The sequence below is a fragment of the Protobothrops mucrosquamatus genome, unplaced genomic scaffold (assembly GCF_001527695.2).
Source record: "Protobothrops mucrosquamatus isolate PMUCROS unplaced genomic scaffold, P.Mucros_1.0 scaffold2764, whole genome shotgun sequence".
Taxonomy (NCBI): Eukaryota; Metazoa; Chordata; class Lepidosauria; order Squamata; family Viperidae; genus Protobothrops; species Protobothrops mucrosquamatus.
Window position 1 is genome coordinate 96,506 of NW_015388803.1, and position 21,421 is coordinate 117,926.

Below are 21,421 nucleotides of genomic sequence, written 5' to 3' on the forward strand. Positions count from 1 at the left end.
CTTGACACTTGATGAGATGCCTTCCATTGAGCCCATTGGAGAGTAGGTCTTTGTAATTACTTTAACTTAATAATATAATTCAATTTTGCAGAGGGAGAGTAAGGAAAATACTGTTCTAACCCCTCTGTGCCTAAATCTTTTCTGTTTCTGATATGTCAACCTTTGCCAATTTTCTTTGTTCTTTGATATCCATCCGTCATCAGTCCATCTGTCATCTTAAATTCACTTTGCTAATGAAATGCAGTCTACAATTTTGAAATCAATATTTAAGCTTCAGTGAAACATCATTTTTTCATTATGTATAACAACTCATTGTACTGATTATCTTACCTGTTTCTCTGTTAGAATTACTCTCTTCAATAACTGATTTTCAAGTCCTTTCATTGTAACAGTAAAATCAATTACTGATGATTTAGCATTAATCTCAGGAGTGAAGGCAGGATTGGGCAATTTTGTAGTAATATAAAGTTTAAATGTACTCATGACATCTATTTCTTTATCCCCAACTTTCACCTTAATAAAAGTTCAAATCTTGTTTCAATGCATTGTTAATAATACAGTTAATAACTGACAAATATTTTAAATATTTTCTAATAATATATATATTTGTTCTCATTTTATTTCCGATTAAATCACTGTTCAATTATTTGAGCCTCCCATCCATCCCAATATTTAATTGAAGAGGAAGTATTGCAACATGGGCAAAAATCAAGAAAATTTATGTAAATATACTAACCAATATACTTGCTTTAGTATATTTTATATATCTATAGATTTATAGATATATAGATTTAGATATAGATATTTATATATAATTATTTCAGATTTCTTATTATATTGTAGTTAATGTAGTCAGTTATATGGTACAAAATCAATTAGTAATTTATGGCTTTAATATACCATTAAAAAAAGAGAGAGAAGGGAATGCATTGTGCTTTTGCCACTGACTTATTTTAGGGGTGGGAAGCTTTGGATCGGTGGATTATATACAGTTTCTGAACTCCTTATTTTAAGGTTGAAAACATTCCCTTCTCCTCCCCATTGCCAGAATTTGATAGTAAATTTGCCCACTATTTTCCATAGAAATGTAAAGTATAAGGCTCAAAGTGCAATGATTTTCATAAAGAGGCATCTTGCTGACAGGCGCAATTTGATACCTATCAACTGTCCTAGCAAAATTGGTGGTCATGTGGAATGTTATTCTGGGTAAATGGCACCAGTAGCAGATATCCTAAATCAAAGCTACATTCTTGCTTTTTATCACAGGATGGACCAGAATCAACACCCTTTAGATACATAATGGTTGCTTCAGATCATTAAAGGGAGGGCTTCACTTGGACAAAAACCTTGGATCTCATTAAAGCACGGGTGTCAAACTTGCCACGTCACGTGATGTGTCGCGACGTATCGCAACTCTTTTTGCATTACCGGCAATGGGGTGGGCGTGGCTTCGGTATGATGAAACCGGCCGGCAGTTTGACACCCGTGCATTAAAACATCTCATTAAACCGACAGTAAACCCATTTTAGCAGTGAAGCGAAGCGAAGCAAAGCGAAGTGGAGTAGCTTCATTGCTATGCTTTGCTTCCTCCAGTATTGGCCAAACACAGATTTCTGAGCATGGAAAGAAACCTTCCAGCTATAGCAACTCCAGAGTGGGATGCTAAGTGCTTTGTTCAGGGAAATCATGCCACTTCTCTACCTCAGTGAGGCAAGCTGCAGAATAAACTGATATGTCAAGCAGAATCAAGTTTGCTTCACAAAAGCATAGTAATTTCTAAAAACAATCTCTGAAATGCCACTACCATTACCTAGTAAAACATTTCTGTCCTTGTAACAGATAAGTGGAGGGAAAGGCTTCCAATGAAGCACTGGAAAGGGAATGGGAGGAAAAATAAGAACTTTTTTCCCTGGAGGTTCAGAAAGAAACAATCTCTTGTCAAGGAGAGTTCTGATCTCTCTGTTCTTTGGAGGTTGAAGAAACTGGTCATAGACTGAAGGGGAAGGTTCATTGTTTGATTATATAATTTCTTTAAGTGGTTTGTCCAAGAACATTTGTCATATATTTAAACAAAAAAACAACAACAGAATGTACGGAATAATATAGCTCACCTTGAAAGAGCTTCCTGATTTAATGAAGTTCTTTTCTAATATATTATCAAGGGCAGGATCTAATTCTTCCCTGATATCCTCTATTAAAAGTGGCCTTCCCAGAGAGAGGGCATCCTCTAAGTGCGAACGGAAATATTTATGATTCAAAGTTGTCACCTTAGGAGTAAAAATGGTTTGTTATAAATAAAGGCAATATAGTTTATCAAAGTGCTTATTTTCACTTATTTTTAGAATACTCTTAAAGTGCTTGTAAACCTATGCCTGCTTAATTTGACATAAATCTCAGTGAACTCATATTAGTTCTGTGAGGACTTATATGGGATTGCCTAATTCTCTAAATTTCTTTTTATATTTTACTTTATGACAATTCTTGGAGGTAAGTCACTATTTTTCCATTTTGAATCCCTGGAACTGGGATTTAGAGATATCTACTTCTGTCTGAGAAACTTGAACCAGAACTTAAATAAGTTTTCAATGGTCCTATTTTCTAAGTCAGTGACCTTATCCCAGTGCCTTCTAAAGTCATGACAAAATAGCTGGGAAAGTTCTGTGACAATGGTAAGTCTTTGCATTGGAAAAGTCTAAATAGAATTATCTTGCTTTTATTATATGAAGAAAAGATCCTTTCTGGAAGATACCAAACAAATAGAAAGAGTTACTACCTCAAAAATCAAATGAGGACAGTTTAAATTTAATAAACAATCACAAATGTGAGGGAAGAAGTACCATCACTGTATCAGATTACAGTGTGACACATTTACAGTATACTACTGATTTAATGCATTGATAATTGTCCTTTTTTCTGGGTACCAAAGTGGCATGCCTAGGGGTATCTCTTCCAGTGACCTGGTTAAGAGAGAAAGTTTGGATCCTCCTTACCCAATGAACACTGAGTGTGATGGTGAGCTATTGATCTGCTCTGGCCCCTGCAATGCAGTAACTCTCCTCTTCATATGTAATCATTGTGTAGCTTAGTTTTCTGAGATGGGGGAATGGAAGAGAAACAGGAATATGAACGGAATATTAAAATTTTGTAATACTTACTTGTAAATCATTGTCCTTTTCTTTCTGCTTAATCCATGTTTTCCCTTGAGTTTGTGGATCTATCAAAAGTGGGTATCTGGTTGCTTTTGTAACAATGATGCCATTTTGAACTGAGAGTTCATCTCCTGGAAGCCCTTGCAGATTCCACTCACTAATCTAGACATGTGTAGAAGAAGACATAAGATGAATAAGAAAAGAAAACTGAATCAAACAACAAGAGCAATAAGTTCTAAATGCTTCCGTTCTGGAATCCTGGTTTCCCAGGACACTCTACTGCCACCATCATTTACTGTAATTGTGAAATGGCAATTAATGCTAGCCCATTGTAGAGATTGCAGTCTCAACATGGAAGTGACATGGAGAAGAGTGGTTTATGTACTCAGTACCACATATTAACCCCTCTCTATTTCCTGATAAGTACTATATTTTCCCCATAAAAATGTCTGGCTTTCCAAAGGGCAAACGCCTACAGCATCCTTACAGCTGACTAGGAAAGTGTATTAGGTTTTTCAACCACACAGGTTTGAATTTCTTTCATTGTAATACTATCTCCTTTGTAATATAATAGTACTCTCACTCCATCCTCACCCTAACTCAGGATCTGAAATACAATTTTTGAGGGTGCAGTGAAGATTCTGTTGCTATTTTTCTAATATTTTTCCATGTATGTGCAATTCTTCAACTTCACACTCTAGTTTAGAACTTGATAGTACCCTGGAATATTTCTACCCAAGAAGTTACTCTGCTGAGACTTAACACCCAGGCGAAGATGGCTAGGTGACAAAATACACTGAGACAGAATTACTGAGAAGGAATTTATCAAGCCACTAACATGTGTTAATAGATTTATTCAACCACTTAGTGAAATAGGATTAAAAATCTAAGCTATCAAAAAGCTAACAGAATTAAAGACTTACCGTAGGAGGATCTACCAGCATGGAAATAATATTCAGATTTTCAGTAAAAGGGATTTTTCGTAATCTCATCTCTGTCTCCCATAAATCTTTAAGCAAGAGGTTCCTGAATATCTGATTAAAAGGGCCACAATAGGAAAGGAAACCTGTGCAAAGTAACACATCTCCCACAAGCCTAGGAAAAATCATAGAATCTTTCATTAAGATACATTTTTTTAACCTTTTAAAAAAGGAATGTGACAAAGACATTTTAAAAAGCTCATTCAAAAAAGACACTTTAATCAGTTTTATACCCATTTTACTCCTCAGGTTCAAGCTGGAAAGTTTATAGTTTTTTCAAAATGTGCATGATTGACTGGTGAAATGAACAGGGCTCCTACTTGCACTAACCACTTGCATCAGTGAGCTGATTAAATGGGACACAGGACAGTGAAGCAGCAACACCATTTCTGGCATAAGCCTAGCCATTTAGTAGCTCTAATTTAAACTAGGAGGAGATGTAAACAAATCAGAAGAATGGAGTCAGATTGACAGGTCTTAGTTCTGATTCACCTATCTTGGTCTCTATCATAAGAAGGAAGCAAATCACACTCAAAATTTAATTGTTATCCATCAAGCAGTTATCTGAAAGTTACCTATTTCTAATCATTTTAAAAGATAAACAATGTAATAAAATAATAAAAAGGACAGTTATACTTTATGGATTGAAGAGAGACATTCCTTTTTATTTTCCTTTGACTGTTTTATATTATTTTAAAATTAATACTATTATTGCACTGATCATATACTATACCTATTGATCTGGGCTCGGAACTCTTTACTTTGTTGAGTCCAACGGATTTTCTCTCCACTCAAGCCATCAATAAGGGCAGAGGCAGCCTGCATCTTTCTCCTGCACATTTCAGCATCATTCAAGAGGTCCTGACATTTGAAAATATGTCATATTACACTTTTCAAGTGTTCATCCCGAGAACTATGCTAGTTCTTTTTAAAGAACATCTTTAAAAACAAGCATCTTTTTAAAGCATGCAACTTGAAAATAAATATGTCAACCCCAACATATTTTGCACAGGTTCTAGTTGTAAATTTGTATATGAAGAAAAAAAAAAACCTGCCACCTTTTTACTTTTAATTCAGAGCATGCATAGCTTAGGAACTTTAGTTAATTTTGAAATTTCACTAATCAAGGAATCCAAATACTTGCTTATTCACAGAATTTAATTTAGTTTATCTACACACTACCTTCTCCCAAGATCTCTTGGCTGCCAAAAGGAGCTAATCACAAAATATTCACTAACTAAAAGGTAAATTACTGTAAGTATTCTTTGCTAATTCTTTGAGCTTCTATGGATATGGATACTACAATTATTGTTTAGTTTCTTTCCCCATCGCCCAGGCAGAAATAAAATACTGATCTACAGACACCTGCCATTTTTACTTTCCAAAATGCCTATGAGAATTACATGAGGCCTAGAAACAATCTTGGGAGTCAAGATAAAACTCAAAATTTTCTTTATTTGACAACCTTCTAATCTCTATCTCTTCCCCTTTGCAACATGCCAACCTCTGATTAAAAGAATTTAAAAGAGAATTTAAATCAGATGGGGCAAAGATCTGAAGGCACCAAGATCAATAGGCAGATGATAAATAGCCTCCCCTAAAGATTCCTGCTTAAACTGCTAACCAGAGCTGCAATGATATTTCAGTATCATACTAATCTCAGAAGCTTGATATTATGGATATGGAGAGGCAAAAGTAGGCAGTGCCAATGTCTACTGCCTGATTCCCTTCTCTGCCTCAAAATTGAGGAAGCAGGGGCAATGACTAGTTAAGCAAAGAGCATCCAAAATTGTCCTGCTGAGCAAGCATTTTCCCTAACCTAGAATGAAAAGTGCATGCAGTAAGTAATAGCAAAATATATGAAATGTGTAATTCAAAATTTTATTTTGTTTACCATCTTCTCCTGCATAGCTGCATCAAATTTGGCTTGTACTTTGTCCAGCTCTGCTTGCTTCTCATCTAGCAATGATTGTGCCTTCCCTAATTCTGCATTGGCTATTTTCAAACGTCCTTCTTGTTTTGCTAAGTTAGTCTAAAAATTAAAAAAATGAAGCAATATATTTACTAAAAAAATATTTTTATGTTTAAAGTTAGTTGGTCTTGGAAGAAGCAAGACCTATTTGAGCTCCTGTTGGAGAAGACTCCTGAGAATACCATGGACAGCCAAGGAAAAAAAATCATTTCTCACTGAAGACACAAATGGCTCAAATTATCTTCTTTTCAACACATAAAGATCTAGCCATTTGGGAAAGACTTTAACACTGGGAAAGGTGGAAGAAAAGAGATGAAGAGAATGACCAGCAGCAAGGTGGATGGACTCAGTGACAGTAATGATGGATGCAACATTGGAAGACATGACAGACCAGATTAGGGATAGGTTGTCATGGAGAAAATCTATCTTTGTGATAGCTAGAAGTTAAAAAATGACTTGATGGCACATAATCAGCCAATCAATCAATCAATCATTGTATATATGTTTTTCCTTTTTCTATAAAGTGGGGGATGGGATGCAAGTAATTTAGTAGGTAGTTACTATCCAAATAACTGTTCAATCCCAGAAAATGCTGCTTTGATTCTTATCTTCTATGTAAAGAAAAACCAAGGTGACAATTTGATGTTAAAACAAGAGATCCATGACTGGGCAACTAGCTATATTTGCTAGTCTTACAGTCTAGAATATCCCTTCAGAGTGGCATATGCAGGTCCAAATCACTTTGTATCCAAGTGCTGGTTGTCACCTATAAAACACTGCATAGCACATGGTCTAGATATTTCTGCAGCTACCTGTTTCTAATTGTCTGTTGCTCAAGAAAATCCAGAAAGATCAGCATGCTTGAGTCCTGCCAATTTAGACAATGTCATCCTATAGGATTCAGAAGACATGCTTTCTCCATCATTGCTTCTGCTGTCTGGAACAAAAATCTTTCTGGAGTGTGCATGGCCCCAACACTGCTGTCAGGTCCTGACTCTTTATGCCAGGATATTGTATGAATCCACCACTGAGCTTGCTGTTTCTCTGTTTAATTAAGGAGGGTTTTATATTGTTTGTTTTAACTGTAGTAAGCAACCCAGGCTACTAGATAGTCAGAGGGAGGGAGGGAGGGAAGGAAGGAAGCCATCATCAATAATATCACAGAGCCGAAGTTACTGCTATGTCTTTTTCAAAATGGTGTATTTTAGTGGTTTTGCATTTTAACAAATTAGCACTGTTTATAACACAGTGTGCAATTGAAGAACTTATTTTAATTTGTCCCTATATTTAACTAAATACATCAATTTTCAAGGGTAATTAAATTATTTGTTACAAAGTCTCTGACACTAAAAGTAGATGGGACACTTGATTCTCTAGTTATTCTCTGTAGACATAAATGATAATAAGAGTCTGCAATAGTTTTCTTCTCATTAACTAGAAATGAATTAATGTCATGTTGTTTTACCTTAAGAGGCAATACATCTCTGTTTATACCGTAAAATGTTGCCATGGCCAGGGTCCAAGAAAGTAGCCCTGCCACATTACCACAGACTTTTTTGCCATTCTCAAAAGTATAATCCTCCATTTGAAAATAAGGCTGCAATAATTCAACCATCTCTTCATTGATAGTATCCTTGGCAAACTGTTGGAGACTTTGGAGAAATGGTCCACTCATTAGCTGTAAAAAATGGGGAAAACATACAGTAAAGCATCATTGCCTACAAATGTCTTCCTTTACCACATTTCCAGAGCCCATCTCCTCTCTAAAAAAAAAATTCTTCTCTCTTTAAACAAATCTCAAAACATTAACACCATTGTTAGTTCCATTACTACAGAAGAAAAAAAAATCTTAAAATTACTTAATTCAAATCACACTGGCATAGTATGTGTGTGTGTATGTACATTAGCATGTGCATGCTTGGGGTAAAACTAACCTTTGTTGGTGCTTGTGATATTGTGCAATTATTACTTAAGGAAAGAGAAGGTCATGGAGGATAGAGGGCAATGAATCTGGATTGAATACAAAAGTAAAAGGTCAGTACAAAAAAGTATGCTGATGTGGTTTGGTCACTTCAGAATAAATGAGGATCAAATCCAAAAACAAATATTGTATATGGAAGACATGGATCAAATGGATCAAGGGAAAAGGAAAGGAAGGGAAATTCTTCTCATTAAATGTTTTTTTGCTGTAGACATTATACTTAAAAACAAACCATTTCTGAGGAACAGAACTTTTTAGAATAGTATATTATGTTTTTGGCTGAAGAAAGCAAATTGTGAAAACTGAGGACTCCCCCTTCTACAAACTATGCTGTGGCTTTGTTATACACTAGAGGTTTTCAAGAAAATATTGGACAATCTTTTGTCTGAGATAGTATAAGAACTCCTGCCTTTGTAAGAGGGTTGGACTAGAAGACCTTCAAAGTCCCTTCCAGCCCTATGATTCTATGATTCTTTGATGCTTTGAGATTTCAACCATAGATTTTTTTTAAAAAAAATTAAAAGTGCTTGGAAATATTGCTTACTTTCAATGATTCACTCCAGGATGGTTTTAGACAAGGCCTTTCTGGATCCATGGTAACTGGGTCAATTTTCTTTTGGAATAGCAATAGACAACAATCCATGATCCTCATAATCAGATGAGGTGGCTTGGCAAGTTTTCGAACCGTTGAAATGTCTGCAGGTTTGATGGTCTAGGGAAAAAAGTTAATTTATTGACTAATATTTTATAAAATTATTAAAAAGCCTTACTCCTCTACATTTAACTCCTATTTCAGCTGCCAAAATTTGAAATAGGGAGATGCTAATTTTACCAACCATGAAAACTGTTATAGTCAAGATGTAAATATATATGAGAGGTAAATAGTACCTCTCATATATACAAGTAGGAGACAAAAAGGTAATACAATTTGGAAACAGCAGGTTACTTATGCTTACATGGGAACTATTTCGAATTAAGAAAACACTCTCTAGTTTCGCACCATAAATTTACAGAATAATTATGCAAGCTGCTTATATTCTGCATTTTTTATATTGCTCATTTCATTTGCAATGTTAAATACCACTCACATTCAAAGCTGCTTCAGCTTCTTCTAAGGCTGGTCTGGCTGCCTCCAGCTTTGCCTCCGCTACCACTTTCTCTGTGTCAATTTCATCCACAATCTTCTGGGCTTTGTCTTTCACCCCTTGAACTTCATTCTTCACTTTAGCTGAAGCCTCAGCACTTACAGTCACTTCTGCCAACACCTAATATAACATTTTTAAAAAGGATGCACCAGCATTTGCAGAGCAAATATCTGAAATTTATAATGGCAAAGGCCAAATCTATAGCATGACTGACATTAGGAACTGACTTAGCCAGGACAGATTCCCTAGTTTTCCTTGCCTCTTCATTCTCAAGCATACAGCTCCAGAAACAGGAAGAACTTGTTAGGAAATAATGTACTAAATGAGCTGTCATTTTCAGCACAATATCAGTAGGGTAAGTTTCTTCCTATTGAAGAATCATGTATACGATCATGCGGCTGATGGAAAATAATACCTGTTAGGCCTGTAGTTCTTGAATACAGTTAATTAATTGATGCATAACCTACAAAAACATTTACTTGTCACCTTATTATTAAAAGAAAACCTAGAAAAAACTTTAAATAAAAATATCCTTTTTTTTCCACTCAGGCTAGTGGGAAAAATGATGTATAGGAAGAAACCAGAAAATGACCCTGAAACTACAAATAAAAAGGCAAAGACATAAATCAAAGAAGCCAACCAAGATGTGAAGCAAAGGATTAGATCATAACAATCATAGGATGGGGCTGGAAGAGGACTTGCAAATTTGGAGACTTGCATTTTTTTTAGGTAGCAGGATGGACTCTTATTATACCCTTTTCAATTCTGGACTGTGTTCCCCTCCTTTCCCAGGCATGTTAAGAAGAATGTCTTCTGGGATAAGAGAGATGCAAAGACAGCACAAAGCACTTCCTCTTTATCCATGTTTCCTCATATTATTCTCAAATGCCTTGAATCATATTTTAACTCTCTAGAAAAAAATTTTTTTATATCTTTCAGTTCTTCCCGATGCAGCTCATTCTCAGCTTTAGTTTTCTTGACTCCATCCTTACTGACTTCAGCTACCACTTTGTATGTCCTATCATGGTTCCGACAGATGAAACTCTTCAAAAGAACTTCAAGGCATTGTTCACCTTAAAGAATCTTTTATTTGAGAAACAATGTATCGGCACTACATAGTTAAAGCCAAAAACTGAATTCCCCTCCCCTGGGCACAAAGTAGCAAAGCACAATTCCCTCCTCCAATTAACAGTCATAAATCACTTTCCCCAATTAGCTTGAAGCCCGGGCTTTTTCCCCAGCTCTCCAGCCTGTCAAATCTTTATCAGCTCTGAGCGCAATAATCTTGGATTCCCATGGCTGAGTTATTATTGTTATGATTAGCTGGACTCTCGTCCACATTCCCCCTCCCAGCATCAACTAACTCTAAAAGCAAAAGAGTAAAATGGCTGCATTTCCAACTGTTGTCAAAGCAAGAACATCCAATGTTAGCAGCGTTGACATGTCCCTTTTGTTATCAGTTCTTTCTCCCATTTCCTACACATCACTTTCATTGAAACCTGCCTTTTTAATGGAAAATTGTAGAAAGTTGTGTAGTTTTCTTCCTGATGATATATGTAAATGTTTGTTTGCTGAGCACACAGTCTGAGCACCTAGTTAAATGGAAAGGACATGTAGCAATGCAAGCCAGAGGGCAAAAGTGTAGGTAGAAATCAGCTCCAGCTTTTCAATTATGAAGATGTATGGCTTCAAGGTAAGACTGATTACTTTATCCTGGTTCCTGGGCTTTTCACTTTTGAAAAAGAGATATCGGTTGGGTTAGGGTGACAAGAATCTATAAAAATCAGCCTCATTCAACACTGCCTAAAGCTGAAAAGAATGGAGAATTAAACATTGGTAGTAACTGGCTCAATTAACTATTTTCTAAAATTCTTTAATAAAAGACTTATCATGACTTTTTGATGAGAACAGGGACCATGCTATCACTGACAGATAGATTAATCATTTCATTGACATTGTGAAACACCTAAAAATATAGGGTGATATAGCCCCCACTGTACAGTCCTTTTGGAAGGCCACAACAACCATTTCAACTTGGAACTGTATGGCTAGACAACTGTTTGTTTTTATGTGTTGTAGATGTTTATGATACATACATAATGTGTTATGTTTGGTGCTAGATTTTGTGATTTTATTTCCAGTATAACTGTTCTAAAGTGCCTTGAATTTATGGACTAGACAGTATTCAATCAATTGCCATAAATAAATAAATAGACTTAACCAAGTTGTAGCAGTTAAAATAATCATTATGGGAAGGGATCAAGGAACTATGTCATCAGATCAATTTTGAGCATTTGTCTAAGCTCTGAAGCTGTACAGTATAAAAAGAATAACACCATGAATAGATGGTATTAGACTTTAATGAACTTCCATCCATTGCAGATTCTAAAATGCATATTTTTGAGCAGTGGGAAAAAATTAGAGGATAGTTATGAATTGATCCAGGAGGTGTCAACAGATTTGCTTAAAAACTCAGGCCAAACAAATAAAAATCCATGAACAACCTTTGTGTACTTAATGTTCTAATGTGTGCTTATACTTACTTTGTCTGCTTTTACAGAAGCCAAAGCCAATTCCTTTTCTTTTACTGCCAGGTCCTGAGAGAGTTTAGCAACAGATTCACTAGCCTCCATTAGTTTAGCAAGGCCTATAATAATGGTCAAAATCCAATGAAATCCGCAATCATTTATAGTTCTATTTTGTGTTAAGGCAATATTATGAACATAAACAGCCAAAATCTTCCACTAAGAGGTGGGTAAGTGTCTGGCTCCTGGACTAAAATTTACCAGTAGGTTCAGATCTTCAGAGAGCTCAGTTAAACAAATCTATCAACCTGTATCTATTTTGCTATTCCTTTTCAGGATAAGCAACATAGTGTAAAGTACATAAAAGCAGTAAGAGTAAAGAAAAAGTAAACTGAGAAAATAAGTAGGTGATTGAAAAAATAAAAGTAACAATAGCTAAGCCATTTAATACTAATGCCATCAAATAAATTACCCCATATCTTTCTATCCCAGATTTCACAACAAAATGGTCCTTGAATTCACAACAACTTGACAGCACTTCGTAGTGTGCCTCTTGTTCAAACTTTTCATGTTTTGAGGATCTCATCAACTCCATTAAATCATAATTTGACTCCATCTACTTAACCCATTCACTGATTTTTTTACATCATGTTTTGTGATTCAGTCTTTATTCATTCACTTTCTTTGATTAATTATGGACCATTATGTCAGTGTTAACACTTAACAACCACATAAACTTTCTCCAACGTGATCTTCCCTACCTGGCCCTTCAGAGTTTTCCATAGTGTATCCCAGTGTTTCTCAACCTTGTCAGCTTGAAGATGGGTGGACTTCAACTCTCAGAATTCCCCAGTCAATAGAGCTGGGAATTCTGGGAGTTGAAGTCCACCCATCTTCAAGTTGACAAGATAGAGAAATACTGGTGAATCCATCACTGCTGTAATTGAGTGCATCTACCTTGTGCTAGTTACCATATTCTTCTCTATTGATGTAGTCACTAAAACTTGACTTCAACTTGATGCTACATAATGAATAAATAATTATGTTTAATTAACTGTTATATTGATTTATCTATCAAATTTACACCCTACTTTTCATAACAAGTACTTCCAGGATAGTTAATTATCACAAGAGAAAGAATAATAATTAACTCCCCCCAAATAATAAATGATTATAGGAACAAAACAACTGATCCATTTGCAATTTTAAAATCAGTTAGTAGAGAAGATTAAGCTCTGGTCTTATATATGCTTTTGAAAACAAGTCCAGCTGAGGCTCACTTCTTAATATATTGATATATGATGACATAGTAAAAGGATTGAAAAAATAAGATCTTTGACTTGAACTTATCTTACCTATATTCATTCGCTCAGCTTGTTCATTAATGCTGAACAGCTTATCAGCATAAACATCTTTGTAGCCATTGATGAAAGAAAGATAAGATTTGGGGGTGACATGGGCTCTTCGCCGATATCTGTAATTTATAATAGTGATATCTCTTCAGATTTAAATGCCACAACTATATAATAATCTCAAGATACAACCTAGGGTATTAGATTATTATATTATGTAAATGATAACAGTTCTAAACATTAATTTAGGAAGTAAAGTCTGTAAAATAATCATGTTTCCCCTGAAACCAAAATAATGGTTCTATATATAATTTTCTGTTACATCTCTATTTATCAATTGTCAAAGTATGACTGGGTTGCTTTTGAATTGTAAGTATATTTCGCTTTGCAAGGGTGGCAATTGACACAGAAAAATAAGGCAATGGAGGTGTTATGCTTTTTACTATATATTAGTGATGTTATTTACAGCAACCATAGGATGTGGTGAATTTTCTTTCACTAGAATTCTTCAAACAGAAACTGCAGAAAGTGGATACTCATCAATCAGTGATACTATTATAGATCCTGCCCCAATCAGGAGGTTGGAACACACGATTTTGAAAATTATTCCAAATTTATAATTGTATAATATGCTGAGATTAAATTGCAAAATGCTTTTTATGTATCATTATCATCATCATCATCTTAGTCATTGTCTATCTACTGCAAGATGAAGGCCTCTTCCGCATGTTTCCAACCAATATGGTCCTGAGCTCTCTTTTGCCAATTGGGCCCGCAATACTTGCTGATGTCTTTGATCCATTTTGTTTTTGGTCTCTTTCATGGATGCTTGTTATCAAATGGGATCCATTCTATGACTGCCTTGGTCCACCTGCCATCAGTTCTTCTTCTATGTGACCAACCCATTTCCATTTCAGTTCTTTTACTCTCTTGATGATATCGTATACTTTTGTTTGTTCTCTAAACCATGTGCGGGTCTTTCTATCTTGTCTTGTAGTGCCGAGCATGTATCTTTCCATGGCTCTTGGCACCACTCATAGCTTTAGTATCCATTGTGAATTTAATGTCCATGTTTCACTGGCATATATTAGAGCAGGTAACACACACTGACTGAAAAATTTTAATTGTCGCCATTGGTTTTTTTTATATATTGATTGTACTAAATTTATATAAGCAGTGTCTATGCCATGGTTAATTAGAGCAATGTATTAATTATTGCTTGCTGGAATACTGAGCCAAACGCTTTTCCGTAGTCAATGAAAGCCATGCACTTGTTGTGCCTTTCAATGACTTGCTGAACAACCTGGATGTGATCCTTTATGCTGTAGCCTGAACCTTGAACCCTGCTTGCTCCTTTGGCTGTGCATCATTTAATGTGCTCAATATTCTTTTTGCTATTATCTTGGTGAAAATCCTGTAGATGATAGAGAAGGGTTATTGGGCGATAGTTCTTTAAAACATCTTGGGCTCTTTCTTGTGTGTAAGAATCACTTCAACATTTTTCTATGCATCAGGTATTTTTTTCTTCTCTGAGGCATCTTGGGTATAGTTTTGCTATTATCTTGTGTAAACTGTGACCACCAGTTTTAGCATTTCAACCGTAACATAGTCATTTCCTGAAGCTTTGCCATTTTTCATTGATTTTATGGTACTTGATACTTCCTCCACTAGGATAGCTGGCATTTCCTCTTTCATGGATGTAGTTTCTTTTGAGTGATCTTGATCTTTGTATAGCTCTGGATAGAATTCCAATTATTTCTAATGTCTTGTTCTACACACAGAGCCATCTTCACATTTTAATGCAAAAACCTTGTTTCTTGTGTTTATAAGCTTGCATTTTGCTTTATTAATTCCTTTGTTTTCTTCAATTGCCTTTTTCACAAGCTTCACATTAAATTGATGTGTTTCTTTTTGGATATGTTTTCTTATGGTCTTGCAAAGTTCAATGTATTCCAGTTTATTAGTGAAACATCTGGTATTCCTCATTGTCTATCATTTTTTCATTAAATCAATAGTTTCATCAGAGATTTTTGACTGTACCAAGTGTTTTTCTGGCAGTGCTATAGATGCAGCAGATTCAAGAATGTTTTTGACTATTTGTTCATTTTAGTCTGTAATGTTCATCTCTTCCAAATGTTGAAATAGAGCAAAGCAATTTGACAGATTAATCTCAACGTTGCTGTTCTCCTCTAACAGCTTATCACTCTTTTTTTGTTTTTCATGACATCTTTATCATTTTCATACATTCTTTTCGACAGTCTATCTTCATTTTAGCTTGTGCCATTCTATGGTCACTTCCAACATTAAAACAATTGATGACAGTACAATGGCAGAATATGGTTTTATCACTTGACATGATATAGTCAATTTCGCTGGAGTATCCCGATGGACTCTTCCATGTCCATTTTCTGCTAGCTTTTTTCTTGTAAAATGTGTTCATCCTATAAAAAATTTTATGTATATAAAACCATATATTTTTAAAACAGCTATTACAGAATTATACACATTTAAATATTACCTTTGAAAATAATTGTCACAGCTTTCTGAAACTAGGTCATGAAAGATGCCCATAGTTTCTACCACGTGTGCTTTAACTTCAGAAGAACAGACAATATTGAAACCTGACAGAAAATATTGTGACACAGCAACAAGGGCTTCCTTGGGCCACTGAGTAAACCAATCCATAGTACATCCAGATATAAGACCAGGAAACTTCAAAGACCGTGCACGAAATTTCTCACCAACCTAGCAAAAATAAGACATAGAGAAAAAGTGACATATCAATGAAATATATTTATGGCAAATATAACAGATGATGATAATGATCATGATGATCATGATAATGATCATGATGATGATCATGATGATCATGACGATGATCAAGATGATGATGATGATGATTTATTAAACTTATATGCTGTCTGACTTATATACAGTTTCCAGTGCAATTGTTACATATAAAAAAAGCTGGGACTATACACATAGTCTAGGTTCATACATTGTGTTAAACCTATGGATTAATCACAATAAACAACATGTTAATTTTTAAGGCACTAGTGATATTCATATTAGCTGTGTTCATATAACATTCCAAGGAAATCACATTATTGCTTAGTATAAATATGAGCTAATCTGCACAAGATCTGTAATATCATAAAACCTCATTGGAGAGAGGAGAAAAAAGGCTCCTATGATATCTTTCATATTTTAATATAAGTATTTTAGAATGTAAGCTGTTAATTATAACAAAGTAATTGCTAATTAAATAATTTAATAGAGGAACAAAATATTAGAAACATGATTCTAACAATGCTTGTATTTTTTAAAAGCAAACTTATGTTGAATATTGCTATACAACATAAATGCCATGCTATGTCTAGATCTGGAATAAATAGGTCTAGAACAGGGGTGTCAAACTTGCCGTGTCACATGATATGTTGCAATGTATTGTGACTTTTTCCCCCTTGCTGGAGCTGGGGTGGGCGTGGCTCCCACATGATGCATCTGGCCCATGGGCCGGCAGTTTGACACCCCTGGTCTAGAACATTATTTGTATCCTTAAGAAAGGAAATCCTTCTGAACTTTACTTTATACTTCTGTGCATGTTATTTGGGAGTGGCACTTACTTCCAAATAGCATATATAGAATTGGGTTGAATATTTTATACTATATTTATATATACAGAAGTCTATTTTAACTTAATAGACATTCCTACAAAAATGACTGCAGAATTAAACTTGCAGGATTTCTTTGGAACTTTACTTTTTTTAAAAAAAAAATCTTATTTATAATTTTTATAATTTTTCAGTGGCTTAGAATGACAAAAAAATAATGAATCCCTATTTACAACCTTGCAATCCCTTAATAAACATACACACATTAACTCACCCACTACTAAAACCCTCCTGTTTGTAACTTTCAATTGGGTAACATGTGCATCATAGGGCAACAGTTTTTGAAATAACAGATAATCCTTGACTTACATTCATTTAGTGACGCTCGAAGTTAAAACAGTACTGAAAAATGTGACTTACGACCACATTTCACATTTATGACCCTTTGCAGAATCTCCATAGTCACTTGAACAAATTTGGGTGCTTGGCAACTAGCATGTATTTATGACTTGTAACTTCACAGCTGGCTTCCAACCAGCAAAGTACAAAGAGGGTAGCCAGATTCACTTAACATCTGCAGTGATTGCCTTAACAACTGTGGCAATAAAATTCATAAAATGGGATGCAACTCACTAAACTGTCTTGCTTAACAATGGAAATTTTGGACTCAATTGTACTCGTAAATTGAGGCCCACCTATACCTCAACTGGGCTAACATAATGCATCAAAAGTCTGGGACCCATTAGTCCCACAAGACTGACATTTGTTGAGGATGTAGCTACTTTAGCACCATCCTGATGCTATGGTCAGCCATAATCACGTGATTGTCATTTCCAATGTTCCCTGCCAACGTCCTACAAGGGAAGTCAATGAGAAAGCCAACAGGAAGTCAGAAGTTCCCGTTCCCACTGCTTTTTTGCCTACCCATGATCATCCTGTTTCTCTGTTTAGGCAAGGAAATATCTCTGAAATGATGATCTAATGGGTCATTAGTTGTCTAAGCATATATTTAAAGGAAACTCACAGGAGAAAAGCAGAGTACAACATGGAGGTTTTTCCTTGACCGTGATATAAAATATTCATAAAGATTATCAAAAGTTGGGGGAACTCGTGGCAGCTCTTTTTTCATTACAGATATAAGTCCTTGGGTTATTTCATCCAGTTCATCTCGAGGAAATAAATTGGAGATCTTAAAATTACAGAAAAAAGATGTTTATGAATATTATTAAAATACCACAGTTTTTAATTTATAGATTCCAAGACTCTCCTAATTCAGGAGACATCTGCTTCAGTTTATAATTCATAGGTAACTGAGGTTCGCTAATGTATTTTATAAAAATATATGATGTCAAGAAATAATGAAGCATAGATATTCATGTACACGGTATTCAAAATGTTGCACTTTGTCTTTTGTGCTTGGGATTTTATTCTTTCCAATGCTTACAGCTAGTTTAAAATATTGAACATTCTAGAAATATTATTAGCTTTATTAGATGATAAATGAATAATAATAAGTTACAGCAAATATACTCCACTGAAACAAAATGGGATACTGGCTAGCTAAAGATTCTGATGCTAATCCCTTGCATTTATTTGTCTCAGATTTATTAAGTTTCATTCTGTTATAGAGGTCTATTACTTCCTTATGTATTTCTTGTGAGGAAAAAAAGGTTATACTACTTTATGCTTCAGATTACTGTCAATGAATAAATGAAATTTCAATTTTTCAAACTAATACATCAAATTAGCTTTTGAATAAAACTCAGCAACTTCCAAAGTGCTTCAGAGATTAAATTTTATGCTTTATGAGTCATCTTATCAGGGTCTTAATCAAGGTGAAGCTTACTGGTATATTTAACTACAAGTAAGAATGCTATAATCAGTATAACAGCAACCTCTATAGTGATTTGAAATTCTAACCTCTCCAGAAGAAAGCAGATTATTAAGAAATTCAAGAAATGCTTCGTCTTTTATCTCATTATCTGTGAAAATAAATGTGATTCCTTTTCCCTCACCACCAGCAACTCTATATAAGTTCTTTAAGTCATCTGTTAGATTGGTCACATTGTAGGACCTGAGAGGAGAAAGCAAACCAACAAACAAATTTAACCTGCAGTAGAAATTCATCACCTATAAGTTTAGGAAATATTAATGAAAATACAGCAAGGATTGGAGGTGAGAAGACTTCCATATGCAACTATAAATGCTCTCTTATATCCATAAAGAAATTTTGTTGCATATTTTAATGGGGAGTGTTACTGAAATGGAACTTCTAAAACCACTCAAGCAAAAATAAGAAAAAGTATCATTCATCAGAGCTGAAGAAAGTTCTTGGATGAGATGTGAAACATCTTTAAAGAAAAATAAGAAAGTCAAGTTGCCTCGTGAAAAAGCACCTTTGGGATATCAGTCATGAGGTTTATTGCCCACATATTAATGTCAAAGTGTGGGAAAGAAACAAAATGCATTTAAGCTCTTAGTAGATAAAGGCACATCTGATTTAATAGATAAAAAGGAAACCTGTTTGGGATGACTGCCAGGACTGGACTATAACAACTGAAAGATACAATTTGTTCAAACTGAATCAAAACAAAGAGAACGATGTGGAATTAGATTATATATTAAAAATAAGCCCAATTTAAAATTAAACTTGGTTCCAGGATGTCTACGAAGATTCTCAATCAGCCAGCTAGAGTTGTCTGGAAGTTGAATCATGGCAACTAGACTATTTTTGAGGGGTTTGAAACATTTTGCTGCTTATCCAAGTAGCTTTTCGAGTCTGAGCTAATGATAATTCCAGGATATTTTTATGCAAAACTTGTTCACCAATTTAGGAGAAATTAAGGTTATCTTTGTATAAATTAGACACAGTACCATCATGAATCAGCTGTGAACCAACATAATATATTAGCATTCTGCTTGAACTATAACTCACATCTACTGACAGCATTGTCCCACTGATGCTTTATAATACTTAACTCTGTAGCACAGCCTCAGAATATATGTCAGATCCTAATCTTAAGTAAATTGAGTTATTATCAATCAATAATCACATTGATATGATCAATTTAAATTGTAATAACTTTTCTGCATTATAAGATTGCCAGTAAAAATTCATCATATGCAAAGTATCAATGCAGTTAAAAGAATTCAAGAATAAAAGAAAATATGCACATTTGTTAATTTGAGAGGGATCACAAATGAAATTAATGTTTTTGTTTATCTATAGATGGCATATAAATGTAGATGGCATATAAATATTTTAGTTTAGTATACTGTAACTCTTACATTATGGTTGCTTGCACAGTCAGTCAGATATTAGACTGCATTTGGCATTTTTATCTACCTGTGAAGTCCTTCCCAAAGACCTGGGATAGGCATCTGAGAAGGAACTTCCAGTCATACCAAGTCTTTTCCAAGTGGCATGCCAAGTGCCATTTGAAAAGTTGTATTATAAGTTGTATTATAAGAGGGCAGGACAAGAATTTCTTCACATAAATAGAAATTCTTTCCTCAGTTATGTCATTTTTTTAGTATTTGATTTAATATGACTCAACAGTTGAATATAATCATTAATATCATAACAATGATCCTATATACACATAAATATACACAATCTACCTTCATCACAAATAAGAGCTTCTAATTCTGCATGGAAACTCAAAATCATTTTTGATTAAGTATATGTTTCTGACCTTGTTAAAGTTATCTGAAAGATTCTATATCCAGCTATAAAAGAAGCAAGCCTTGAAAGACTCTGTTTTCCAGAACCACCAACTCCTACAAGTAAAGCATTTCCACATGCTGTCCGAATTATTCGGGAGATCTACAATATTAAAAGAGAAAAGGACATTCATTGTATGCTAAACTCATTGTACAAGGATGGCAAAGCTGAATCATTGCCTAAGCCTATTTTTAAAGATTTTGATTTGTTTTTAGTTGGATTTATATTCCGTCTTTTCTTCAGGAGTGTGTGATGGGGAAATAAAGTTAGAGCTTCCTTTTAGTTTCAAACCAAATGTGAGGAGTAGGAGGGGCTAGGAGTGTGACTGGCCTAAAGTCACCTAGCTAGTTTCCCCAGATGAGAATGGATTCAAGCCTTAGTGTCTCTTCTGTTCTAGCTACTACATTACACTGAAGCTCTAATGAAGATTTTTTAAAAAAGGAAATCCAATTTAGTCACTTTTTAATAGATCTTTTCCATTCAGTGAAAAGGAGATAAAAAAAACATTCTTCTTTGAGGATGGTGTGCATCTCTATGTGCATTGGTATAGTCTCAAAGGAACTTCATAGAAGCTTTCTCTGAACTGTGTTGTAAAAAACAATAGTTAAATTTTATTATATTATTCCAATGCATATGCAGTATTTACAAAAGCCCACACTGAAGTCTCCTCCACAGCAGTGGTCCCCATCCATTTGGTGCCAGGGACCAATTTTGTGGAAGACAATTTTTCCATGGACTGGGATGGGGATGGTTTTGGTTTCACTCACTCACCCGCCTCTCACCTCCAGCTACGTTGCCCAATTCCTAACAGGTCACAGACCGGTACCGGTCCATGGCCCGGGGGTTGGGAACCCCTGCTCTATAGAATTGCTTTTATGTCCCTTTGAGTTTTATAAGTAATGCCATAGATTTTCTACTGGTAAAACATAGACCCAATAATCTTTAAATAATAACATAATTCAAATTAAGTACCACATTA

The 21,421-nt window shown here is 34.8% G+C and overlaps 1 protein-coding gene across 1 annotated transcript in view; it reads right to left on the bottom strand.

Moving 5' to 3' along the window:
- The window catches only part of LOC107296363 (dynein heavy chain 8, axonemal), a gene marked incomplete at its 5' end in the record, with an annotated part of 66,822 nt that overhangs the window by 24,308 nt on the left and 21,093 nt on the right, over positions 1–21,421 (bottom strand). The window contains 15 exons of the mRNA XM_015825710.1: positions 331–513; positions 2,112–2,267; positions 3,156–3,311; positions 4,073–4,244; positions 4,863–4,990; positions 6,024–6,161; positions 7,567–7,779; positions 8,627–8,794; positions 9,171–9,347; positions 11,771–11,874; positions 13,108–13,226; positions 15,623–15,849; positions 17,743–17,907; positions 18,639–18,792; positions 20,414–20,544. Of these exons, the coding sequence (XP_015681196.1) occupies positions 331–513; positions 2,112–2,267; positions 3,156–3,311; positions 4,073–4,244; positions 4,863–4,990; positions 6,024–6,161; positions 7,567–7,779; positions 8,627–8,794; positions 9,171–9,347; positions 11,771–11,874; positions 13,108–13,226; positions 15,623–15,849; positions 17,743–17,907; positions 18,639–18,792; positions 20,414–20,544 (2,391 nt within the window). The remainder of the gene's footprint in view (positions 1–330; positions 514–2,111; positions 2,268–3,155; positions 3,312–4,072; positions 4,245–4,862; positions 4,991–6,023; positions 6,162–7,566; positions 7,780–8,626; positions 8,795–9,170; positions 9,348–11,770; positions 11,875–13,107; positions 13,227–15,622; positions 15,850–17,742; positions 17,908–18,638; positions 18,793–20,413; positions 20,545–21,421) is intronic.